The sequence below is a fragment of the Octopus sinensis genome, linkage group LG4, assembly GCF_006345805.1.
Source record: "Octopus sinensis linkage group LG4, ASM634580v1, whole genome shotgun sequence".
Taxonomy (NCBI): Eukaryota; Metazoa; Mollusca; class Cephalopoda; order Octopoda; family Octopodidae; genus Octopus; species Octopus sinensis.
The window spans coordinates 76900644-76913563 of record NC_043000.1 but is presented as its reverse complement, the minus strand read 5'-3'; the positions used below and the strand labels follow the sequence as shown (position 1 = coordinate 76913563).

At 38.3% G+C, this 12920-nt stretch overlaps 1 protein-coding gene across 1 annotated transcript in view; it reads left to right on the top strand.

The window, feature by feature from the left end:
• Window positions 1-11794, top strand: part of LOC115210817 — a 55121-nt gene extending 43327 nt beyond the window's left edge. Inside the window, exons 5-7 of the mRNA XM_036502182.1 lie at window positions 9410-9461; window positions 10707-10802; window positions 11458-11794. Coding sequence (XP_036358075.1) covers window positions 9410-9461; window positions 10707-10802; window positions 11458-11621 — 312 coding nt within the window. The 3' untranslated portion in view covers window positions 11622-11794. The remainder of the gene's footprint in view (window positions 1-9409; window positions 9462-10706; window positions 10803-11457) is intronic.
• Window positions 11795-12920: the final 1126 nt, after the last annotated feature.

Below are 12920 nucleotides of genomic sequence, written 5' to 3'. Positions count from 1 at the left end.
GACCCTACTACATGTCTAAACACAAGGACAGAACTTTTCAGATCATGCCCACATGTGACTAAATTTCTGTTACGTTTTTGGTCCCCTAAAGAAAACAGATAGAACATGCTTTCTATGTTATGTCCCAAGAAGATTTTATATATTTTTAATGTATTTTTATATAATTTTTATGACGAAAAATGCAAGCGATGTATAAGTACACAGGCAAGCAGAGTTATAACACAGTAATTTCCATTTATATAACGGTATTTTTTCATAGCGTTTTCAAATAGCCAGATAACCGAAGAGATGGTGTTGTGGATTTCCAATTCGGCATCTGAAACTCAGAGTTTTATCTTGACTATCGAGTAATGTAACATATTATTGTGTATATGTGTATATATATATATATAATATATATATATATATATATATATATATTACGGAGATGTACTTGCATAGTAAGTGATTTGATCTGAGATCGTGTGCTGAAACGAAAACAATTGCAGCGTGGAAGGTGTTTGTAAGCCATTTAAGAAACACACAAAAGCCGTTCGATTCATTTCAACATTTAAGTTTAATTTGTCAAATATTTTCGTCGCTAAAATCCGCGACCTGTTCACTGACAAAAATCCGTGAGATGCAGCACGGATTTTTGTCAGTGAACAGGTCGCGGATTTTAGCGACGAAAATTTTTTGACAAATTAAACTTAAATGTTGAAGTGAATCGAATGGCTTTTGTGTGTTTCTTAAATGGCTTACAAACACCTTCCACGCTGCAATTGTTATATATATATATATACACATGTATATAAATATACATATGTATATACACCTGTATGTATGTATATATATATATATATATATATATATATATATATATATATATACACACACACACACAGCGACTTCAGGATCAGAGCTAAATGGTTGCCCAGAAGAAGACCAGCTTGGAGGAGAAGGGTCTGGAAGCTTAAAGATCCTGCAAATGGACAGAGATTTAGAGACATACTATTCGAAGCCTTTGACGAAATAGAAGAGGATATAGCTTCACTTAATGTGGAAGACAACTGGAGATTTCTACGGGACAATCTGCTGACAGCCACTGACTAGATCTGTGGATGGAGCAAAGTACCATCTCGACCCAGAGTAACGTGGTGGTGGAACACTGTGGTTGACAGGGCTATTAGACAAAAGAGACAGGCTTGGAAGGACTGGAAGAACGGTGTTAGCAGGGAATTGTATCAGACAGCCAGAAGGGAAGCTAGGAGACAGGTTTATTTAGCCAGAGGGGAAGCGGATAAGAAAAAATTTGCCGATGTTCTGAGCCATGAGGATGAAAGACTTGAGGTATTTCGTGTTGCAAGACAGTGTGTGAGAGAGAATCATGATGTGGTAGGAGAGAAATGTGTCCGCATGGATGATGGTTCACTTGCGCTAAATGAGGATGCAAAGAGAGAGGTTTGGAGATGCCACTATGAAAGGTTGCTGAATAAAGAAAATGAATGGGATAAAGAGAGTCTGCCGAATGTCAACCCAACAGAGGGACCAGCCATCTGAGTTGAAAATTCTTTGGTAGTTAAAGCAATTAGAAGCATGAAGACAGGGAAAGCCCCAGGCCCATCAGGAATTACTGCAGAGATGCTCAAAATATCTGGCAGTGTCGGCTATAACCTAGTCACCCATATAGACAACCAGGTGATACACGAAGGAGTCATACCCAATGACTGGTGTAGCAGCATACTAGTCAACTGCTACAAAGGTAAAGGTGACGCCCTAGATACAAATAATTACAGAGGTATCAAGCTGTTGGATCAGGTAATGAAGGTTACGGAGAGGGTCATAGCCCAACTAATTAGAGAGAGAGTTAGTTTAGATGAGATGCAGTTTGGGTTCATGCCAGGGAAAAGTACCACTGATGCTATATTCCTGGTAAGGCAGCTGCAGGAGAAATACCTAGCCAAAGATAAGCCCCTGTACCTGGCTTTTGTTGACATGGAGAAAGCCTTTGACAGGGCCCCCGATCCCTTATCTGGTGGTCAATGAGGAAACTAGAGATAGATGAATGGCTGGTGAGGACTGTGCAAGCCATGTACAGAGATGCCGTAAGTAAGGTGAGGGTTGGCAACATGTACACAGAAGAATTCAAAGTAGAGGTTGGGGTTCACCAGGGTTCAGTACTCAGCCCCCTCCTATTTATCATAGTCCTCCAGGCAATTACGGAGGAATTCAAGACAGGTTGCCCCTGGGAGCTCCTCTATGCTGACTACCTTGCTCTAATTGTTGAGTCACTATCAGAACTGGAGGAGAAGTTCCAGGTGTGGAAGGAGGGTTTAGAATCGAGGGGCCTTAGAGTCAACCTAGCTAAAACCAAAGTACTAATAAGTTGGAAGGTAGACAATCCACAAATGTCTTCAGGAAGATGGCCCTGCTCGATCTGTAGAAAAGGTGTAGGTAGAAACTCTATAAGATGTACCCAGTGTAAGCTATGGACACATAAGAGGTGCAGCAATGTCAAAGGTAGGCTAACTGGGAAGATAGTTTTTGAATGTGGCAGATGCTCGGGAGCATTAACCTCTGAAAATCTGCAGAAAACAACTTCCGTCACTTTCCAGGGGAAAAAACTAGAAGTAGTTGATAGCTTCCGTTATCTAGGTGACCAAGTCAGTAGTGGGGGTGGGTGCATTGAAAGTGTAACTGCTAGAATAAGAATAGCCTGGGCAAAGTTTAGGGAGCTCTTACCTCTGCTGGTGACTAAAGGCCTCTCGCTCAGAGTAAAAGGCAGACTGTATGATGCATGTGTACGAACAGCCATGCTACATGGCAGTGAAACATGGGCCGTGACTGCTGAGGACATGTGTAAGCTCGCGAGGAATGAAGCCAGTATGCTCCGATGGATGTGTAATGTCAGTGTACATACTCGACAGAGCGTTAGTACCTTGAGAGAAATGTTGTACCTAAGAAGCATCAGTTGTGGTGTGCAAGAAAGACGTTTGCGCTGGTATGGTCATGTGGCGAGAATGGATGAAGATAGGTGTGTGAAAAAGTGCCCATCCCTAGCAGTTGAGGGAACCCGTGGAAGAGGTAGACCCAGGAAAACCTGGGACGAGGTGGTGAAGCACGTCCTTCGAACTTTAGGCCTCACTGAGGAAATGACCAGCGACCAAGACCTTTGGAAATATGCTGTACATGTGAAGACCAGGCAGGACAAGTGAGCCCAGCCCACTTATGCATGCCTTTCCTCCCTTGGACACAAAGACCTGTTGAGGCAAGCGAAGTCGATATCGAACCTCATCCGACGACAGGCACCGATGCCAACCCCCTTTGCTTGCGAAGACATGTTGGGGCAAGTGAAATTGAAATTGAACCAATTTTATGACTGGCACCTGGCAGATGCCAGGACCCCTGGACTGGTGGTATGTAAAAAGCACTATCCGAATCGTGGCCGATGCCAGCTCCGCCCCGACTGGCTTCCGTGCCGGTGGCACGTAAAATGCACCAATCCGACCGTGGCTGTTGCCAGCCTCGCCTGGCACCTGTGCGGGTGGCACGTAAAAAGCACCCACTACACTCGCGGAGTGGTTGGCGTTAGGAAGGGCATCCAGCTGTAGAAACATTGCCAGATAAGACAGGAGCCTGGTGCAGCCTTCTGGCTTCCCAGATCTCCGGTCGAACCATCCAACCCATGCTAGCATGGAGAACGGAGGTTAAACGATGATGATGATGATGATGATGATGATACATACATATACATTACTCTTTTACTCTGTTACTTCTTTCAATCATTTGGGTGAGGCCATGCATCAGCACTGCCTTTTAGTTGAAGAAATCAACCCCTGAACTTATTCTTTGTAAGCTTGGTGCTTATTCTATTAATATCTTCTACTAAAACTCTAAGTTACGGGGACATAAACACATCAACATCGGTTTGTAAATGATGGTAGTGGGGAACAAACACAGACAAAAATACACATACATACATAATATATATATTTATATATATATATATTTGTTTTGTTTTTGTTTTTCCAGTTTCAGCTCTTGAGCTGTGGCCATGCTGGGGCACCGCCATTGTGGTGAAAGAGTACAGCAGGGATCACCACCCCCTGCCGGAGCCTCGTAGAGCTTTTAGGTGTTTTCGCTCAATAAACACACACAACGCCCGGTCTGAGAATCGAAACCGCGATCCTGCGACCGCGAGTCCGCTGCCCTAACCACTAGGCCATTGCGCCTATATATATATATATATACAGGACTTACTTCATTAACCAAATTCACTGACATGACTTTGATCAGCCCAAGGCTATAGTAGAAGAGACTCAACCTGGAACCATGTAGTTGGCTCGCAAGCTTCTTAGCACACAGCCATGCCTGCGCCTATATATATATATATATATATATATATATACATACATATACATATCCATCATATTCTGTTAAAATGTCTTATTGACGAGTTTCATTTCTTCATTTCCCTTAAGAGAAGATTACATTGTTTTGCACCATTTTATTCCTTTGGAACAATACCAGTGATATCTTCAAAACATGTTTTGGTAGTGAAAGAATTTGAATAACACCTGTGTTTAACTCCATATATTTATTTATATATATTATACAAAATATTTCATGTAAAGCCAGAGTATCTACCTTTAAAAACAAGGAGTTACACCCTTTTTACTTGTGTGATTTTTTTGCTACTCTGGTAACTTTTTATCTATTTTTTCCGTTTTAAATATACACACATCTATTTATATATACCTAATATATTCACATGCATACATGTGTGTGTGTGTATATATATATTATATATATATATATATATAAGATTAAGTTGAATTTGGTACTTAAGTTGAGGCACCGAGTCAGTCCAGTATTAGGTGCACAGTTCAAAGTATAAGCAAATAAGTAACAAGGATGTGAAGGTATTAGTGCATTGCAGCCATTTCAGGCGTCTTCATTTAATCGATCATGTAATGCTTGCATTGTTTGGTTAAATAGAGCTGCCTGAAATAGCTGTAATGCACTAATACCTTCACATCCTTGTTACTTATTTGCATTATATATATGTTCGTGTGTGCATATGAATATGTCTATATATGTATACATGTATATGTACGTACATACATCTATATATATATATATACAATATGCAAAAAAGGGTGGAATATAATTAATTTAATAAAATTAATAAATTTCACCTAGTAGATTTATCGGTATGGAAAAGACCATATTTGGTAAGGATTATAATAATTATAATTAAGGGTTAAATGCAACAAGTTGCTCAAAACCACATACCGAAAATATTAGAAATAGCAGCCAAATTGATCACTATTTCTCCTACTAATAAAAAGTCTCCACAAACAAACAGAATTTGTAACCTGTATATGGCAAAAAAGGAAGAAATTAACGAAATCCTAGCCTATAGATTAATTATAGACAAATTGTTTCTGGATTAGAACCGAAGGCTCATTTCCTTGTCAATATAATATTTCCTATAAATCTAGAAATGCTAGGGGAAAAACTCACCCGTTACACCAGCACGACCAGCGACATTGAACGATCTAACAGACAGCTAGCATTCCTACACTTATACAGACATGCGAATAAATATATCTCCCTCCAAAATTACCACGTGAGCTACAAAAACATTACCAACAAAACAAAGTTTCGTAGATTTCTTGTAAGGGAGCAATTGTATTCAATATGCAAAAAAGGGTGGAATATAATTAATTTAATAAAATTAATAAATTTCGCCTAGTAGATTTATCAGTATGGAAAAGACCATATTTGGTAAGGATTATAATAATTATAATTAAGGGTTAATTGCAACAAGTTGCTCAAAACCACATACCGAAAATATTAGAAATAGCAGCCAAATTGATCACTATTTCTCCTGTTGCAATTAACCAAGACAGTGCCCTGTGGAACACCGCTTACTATTTGTGTGTTCATAGAGGTGGCTCCATTAACCACTACTTTCAGAAAGTCACGTAAACACACTCCAAGTTTTCCAGCTATGCTGAGGTCACGCAGTTTGTGGCATATCATACCATGATCCACCTTGTCAAAAGCTTTTGCAAAATCAAGATATATTACGTCCACATTTGATTTGCTTCAACACCCAGTCATAATGTAAGAGCTGGGTCAGGCAGCTCCTACCTGGTCGAAAACCATGCTGGGTATCACTCAGCAAGTTACTTTCCTCAAGGAATGCGATTAGTTTCCCTCTGACTATCCATTCCATGACTTTGCTGATGTGTGAAGTCAGAGAGCTAGGCCTATAGTTTTTGGCATCTGCTCTACTTCCCCCTTTATGTATTGGGCATATTATTCCATCCTTCAGCTTGCTTGGCAGTTTGCCATTTGTAAGAAAGCTCTGGAAGAGAATTTTGAGGGGTTTTGCCAGGGCATGCTTACACACTTTGAGGAGGATTGCTGGGAAACCATCAGAACCAGCAGTTGAGTTTGTGTCCACTTCATCTATGGCTAGTAGTATATCATCTTCGCTAATGTCAATGTATTCCATTGTAACTGCCTCGCTGGTTATAGGTGAGGCGGCAAAGAAGTCCACTGATTCGTTCACTTGTCTGTTACAATGGGGTGGTAAAGACACTTTTGGACTGTCAGTGAGGGAGCCATCCTTTTGGAGGAGGGGTTTTATCTTGTAGTGTACTGAGGCTGTTTCTTTCGTGTAATGAAAGAAGGCCTTTGGGTCTGATTTAATGTTTTTTATAACCCAAGCTTCTTTGTCTGCTTTCTCCCTCACATAGGATTGTTGCAGCCTTTTTTCAATCTCCATCAGCGTTGTTTTTAGGCGGGACGTTTCGCTACTTTTGGGATGTTGGTTGAGTCAATTTTCAACCTTCATCCGTCGTCTCACAAGGATCTTCCTCTCTCTTGGAATCTTGCTCCTATTTGTTTTGGCCTTGTGCTCTGGGACATATTTCTGGCATGTGGCTTGCACAGAAGACATGAAACATTCTAGATTCATGTCAATGTCTGGTGTGGAGAGACATTTTGGCCAGTCCTCTCTGAGGATCTCTTTTTGGATCGATTTCCAATCTGCTTTGTGGAAGTTCAGATTGGAGAGCCTTTGGGTGCCACCTTTAGGCTGTATGTCTCTGGTTACTTTCGGTCCAAACATAGACAGCTCTATTATGTTGTGATCCGAGACTAATGTCGGTGTCACTTTCACATCATGAATGATGTCCATATTGTTCGGGAAGCATAGATCCAGAATGTTATTCCCTAGTTGGTCTGAGTACAGCTTGCTCCATGAATAGGGCATTGGTGAGGTTGAGCAGGGACTCCACCTGTGCTTGCTTGCAATGAGTCATTCCTGAGAGTATGAGACATTCAGGCCATTTGATGTTGGGGAAGTTGAAATCACCCATAAGTATGGTCACGTGGTGTTCCAGATTCATGAGGATTTCTTTAATTCTTGTGAGGCAATCTTCAAACTTGCCTATGTGGTTTGGAACATCCGGTGAGCAATATGTATTGCATATGACTATATTATGTTGTCTTATGTATACAATTAGAGTGTCACATACTGAATTTGAGTATGTCATTAAGACCTGGGGTGTGAAGTCATCCCGGATGTATACAGCAACTCCACCATGGCTCCTTTCCCTTCTGTCTGTTCGCAGTATGGCATAGTTTGATACGTGTACTTCTGCATCCTCTCTATCAGGACTGAGGTGAGTTTCCACAAGTGCTATGCATAGGGCTTGATTGCATGCAGTAAGATCTCTCAGGAAAGAAATTTTGTTTTTATTTTGATGGAACAGGCCCCCAATATTTAGTAAAAGTACTGGGGTGACGGCTGTGTAGGCGTTAGGGGAGGCCATCCCGTGTCTGTTGACTGTGGTGGTCTTGCATAGTGGTGGGCAAGGTTCCTTCTTTGTGCTTGGTGTAGCCAGGTTAGCTGCTGGACAATCCTTTGCGCCATGCACAAAAAAGACTCTTGCTTAGCTGCTGCGTTGCACTGAACATCTGAGGAGCACACTTCTTTTCTGAATGTTTTCCTGGGAAACATTTCTTGTGTTTCCTCAGTAAAGCTTTTCTCTTTAAGGCCCCTGAAGTTCTGGCAGGGTGTCGAGTGGGCAAACCGGCAGATTTTGCCGTCCTCCCCATGCCAACATTTGCCCTGCTGGTAGAATTTACAGGTTCTTGGGTGCCTTCCAGATTTCTTCTTTCCTGAAGTGTATTGGGTGGTGTTGGATCCTCCATGGCAGTTGTATGGGGTGAGGTTTTGGTCCTCATAGGAACAGATTGTATATTAGTGATTAATTGTTGTTAACATAATTAATGTAATGAAGAGCCAATATAGTTTTAATTAATGAAAACGACTCCTGTAGTGAGAAAGAACTGTTAGTTTAATGAGTAATTCTGGTAAAGAAAGCTAGAAGAAGCAACTCTGGAATTTAAATTGATATCCAGTAATAAATAGATGCCTTTTATTTTCCTTTGTAAAATACATGAGCTACAAGGTAAATGGCCTGGTGAATATGGTGTTAGAATGTCAGTTTTAAAGGAGTGAAGGTGGGGGGTTATGTTTCATTGTGATATTTGCCAAATGTATTTATATATTTTTCTTAGTCTTTTGTTTATTCTGTGAACACTAATACATAACTTTACATGAATGTTTACCCAAGATGAACTAGCTCTATATCCATCAGACTAAAGTGACTAATCTTTCACCGACTCAATATTATAGAAATAAAATACAGTCAAATTATCAGTCCAATTAGATAATTTAGAGTTCGTGAATGTATTATTTGTAATAGATTCTTATCCTAGAGTTGTAGAAATTCATCTCTTGTCCACTTAGAAATTCATCTCTTGTCCACAGTATAGACACAATATTATAAACACCATAGTTACAGCTTTACACATTATGAAAGAGCTGGTCTTTTTTTTTTCTTTCTCTCTCTTTGTCACTCTCTCTTTAATTGAGTGCAAAGTCAACTGTCTGGTTAAGAAGTTTCTTTCTCAACCATGTAGCTTGAGGGTCAATCATATTGCATAGCATCTTGGTACCATAACCTAAAAGTCAAAATCATATGGGTGAAATTCAGTTTCCAGATAGAAACTGTGTGGAAACCTGTTAAAGGTGCCATTCTTGTTGTAGATGTAATCCATCACTGAATTTAACAACACCTGGTCCTAATGTGCTATTAGTGAAGTCCTCCTCTGATTCAAGCATGCAGACCAGATCTCTGGTTTAAGGATAACTTCCTTCTCTTCCATTAGTCTTAGATATTCTAAAAAATTAGTTATGGCTACTCTTCTTTCTTTGGCCAACACTTGGGGGTTTTATTTCTAAATATGGTTTTATTGCCAGGGATACTGCCATTATCTCTTACATGTACAATATTATTTTGATATTTTGATGTTATTTTTTCAATGTTTTTCATATTTTAAACAGGTTGAACCAAAGCTGTCAACTCCCCGTATCAGTATATCGTCAGTTTCTACTTGTAAGTATAGCAGTATAAGAGATTCTTACACACACACAATAAAATCTTTTACAGTGGCACTCACTCACTCATACATACATTATATACATACATCACACACACACACACACAAATGCATGCATGTATATCTATGCATGTATGTATGCATCACCCCAAAATATCCTGTTCCCGCTGTCAATCACACTTACACTAATGCACACACTCACACTCACTTATGTAATCTTCCCTGGTGGATTGGCAAAATAAGTAGAGAACCAGAAGAAATACCTTTACAATTCTAAGTTCAAATCTTGTCCACTTTGCCTTATATCCTTTCAGGCTTGATAAAATAAATTATCGGTCAATAATCAACTAATACTCGGGTCAAACAATTCTTCATGGTGTTGCCTGTGCCTTAAGGACAATGGAGTGTGCAAACCCAAAGCGACTACAATAGTATTGTAAGGAACAACTATCCTAGATATTAGCTTTGAAATATATAACGATGGAGTGATCTCACACAAGTCTAATAATTCATGTAATATATTCACCACCATGCCTAGCAGAAAAGAAGAGATCTGCTCCTACAAATGATTTGATTGTTTTCACTAATCCTTCTAGACATTATATACAAGTGTTAAAACACCATTTTCCATGCCAAAACAGAGGTTATACTTGCAGGACCATGCCAGTTTTCACCATTTTACTCTATTTTCATCACTGCACTCACCAACCTCATTTTCTCTTTAGTCATCTTTAGCTAAGTTTTTCTCATTCTTCCCCTTCCTCTCTTTCATCTTTCCTTAGGACATGACCAGTCATTTTATCCCATTTCTTTTTGTGACATCCATATCTCACTCCCATAATTTACAGCACTTATCACACCATTCAGTTTCTGAAAGCACTTCCATGTACATCTCATTCTAGCCATTGTTGCCAAGTCCACCTGTTAGGTAGCAACATGATAGCAATGTTTTAACATCTGCATACGTAACACCAAATCAAGTTGCTTTTCTACATAGTTCACTCAATTCAAGTCTCTACATAGCTAAACCAATCAAATGCTGATTATTCAGCTATCCACTGTCATTCCATACATATATCTCTATTCATTCCTCTTCACAGTTGCCCAGTTTTGTCAATCAATCAGCTTACTTTCTTTTCCACAGGCAACTAATGAATCAGCCTCCCTCATTATCATCCTCCACTATTAACCAAACATATTACCTACTTAATTTCTTTTTTCCTCACCTTCTCTCCCAACAGCATCAAGTGAGATGTCTTCAGCTCCAAATGATGATGGTCTGATACATGAACCCAGACCAAATGAAAGTGCCACAGAAGAACCAGGTATCATGGCAGGTGAGTTAAAACATCTTTAGCTAAGCCTTTTAGTGTCTAAAATTAAACCTTGCTTTCAGGACACCTCCCATTATCTTCCTCTTTCCTCATCTCTCATTAGATATTTCATGTTATATCATCTGGTTACCAGTTGTCAGTATGGGCCAACTTGAGTTAATTGCTAAGGCTAAATTTATATCTTCCATCATAATTAAGAACTTTTTAAGTTAAAATTATTCCCAACACCAACCTAATTAATGAAAGTTTATTATTCTACTAAATCACTACAAATTCTTTATAATTAAATGAACCCCATATTACATAAAATATGGTCACAGAAGTTAAATTATATAGTTTGAATCTCTTTAATGTTAGAACTTGTAGCCTTAGAGACCTTATTTTTATGTTATTTTATTTATTCATTTATTGAACTGCTTAACTGGCAGACTATTTGAAAAATAAGCCTTATTCTTGTGAAAATCTAATTTTATCTAATTCTTTCTAGAAGAATCCCAAGATAATTATATTTACCATTTTAAGATAGTCTTTATAAAAGACGTACTCCCAATTTGAAACCTATTTAATAAGTGCCATGCACAAAACTCATAACCCTCAGTTTCTTTGTAATTTCTGCTGATTAAAATTATAAACTTTATTGTCTATTCTGTTGTTTTAGCCATCATTGCTGGTGCCGTTGTTGGTCTCTTTGTCTGTATCCTGCTCACAATGTTCATTGTCTATCGGATGCGCAAGAAGGATGAGGGCAGCTACCCACTGGATGAGCCAACCAAGAGCAACTACTCCTATACAAAGGCTCCTGACAAGGAATTCTATGCTTGAGGCGGCAAAGGAACACCACCAACACCCCCTCCACCAAACATCAACTTCCAAGGCTTTATATGTATTTTGGGGGGAGTTCCTTAATCCTTCCGTTGGGGCCATGGAAGCCTAGTGTTGAGCCTAACTACTACTACTCTTATAACTATTACAACTACTACTACTATTACATCTGATTACTGCTGTTTTGTTGTTTATATATATATATCTATATATATATATATATATGTATATATATATATATATATATAGAGATATGTGTGTAAGTGTGTGTATATATGTATGTCTACATACATATATAATTTTTCCATCATAAAATTTGACACACACATTCATGCACAAGGAACTCATATATACACACACATTTCTTACACATGCATGTTGCACGCATGCACACATACACACACTTGTAAAAGATATATACATACATATTCATTGATCACACGCTCATTTCTCATTGGTACAAAAAAACACATACATACACAGACATATACACATGCATAACAATTACAGAAATAACTACAACAATTATATGAACAACAAAACTAAATGAAAAAAACAAAAAAACTGACAAATGTAAAGATTATTATTGTTATTTTTATTGTTATTATTATTACTATTATACTATTATTATCTCACTAAGATAAACTTCACCTTTCATCCTTCTGGGGTTGGTAAAATAAAGTACCTGTCAATACTGGGGGCATTTTAATTGACTAACACCTCATAACCCCTCCCCCAAATTTGTGGCCTTGTGCCTACATTAGAAATTATTATTATTATTACTTTTTTGTAAACAAATAATTTTATCTGCTTAAAAAATAACAAAAAGTGAAGAAAACAATTGAAAAAAAAACATTTTTTTTAGCCGGAATAATGAATGTATGGTATAGATGACGGGGACAAGAGGGTGAACGAAGAGGGAAAAATGTGGTTGATGAAAGATTTTAAATAGAAAAAATTGAGGGAAAGGTTTGGTTGAAAAAAAAATAAGAAAATCAAATACAAAATGGAAGTGAGGAGTATGAAATTGTACAAAATTGATCCAAGAAAAACATAACAACAAAAAAATGTATAACAAAAACAATAGTGGGGGATTGGAATTGATGGGGTGGGGACATAAAGAGGAAAAAATAAAATTTTTTTTAAAAATAAGAAATCTCGTAATCAAGAGACTTGTTGGTTTTATTTTTTATTTTTATTTGTTTTTGTTTGAATATAAAGATCTTGTGAAGATGTGTGTTTTAGTGATTAGAGTATTTGGCTCACAATCTTAAGGTCATGAGTTCAAAAACTGGTGGT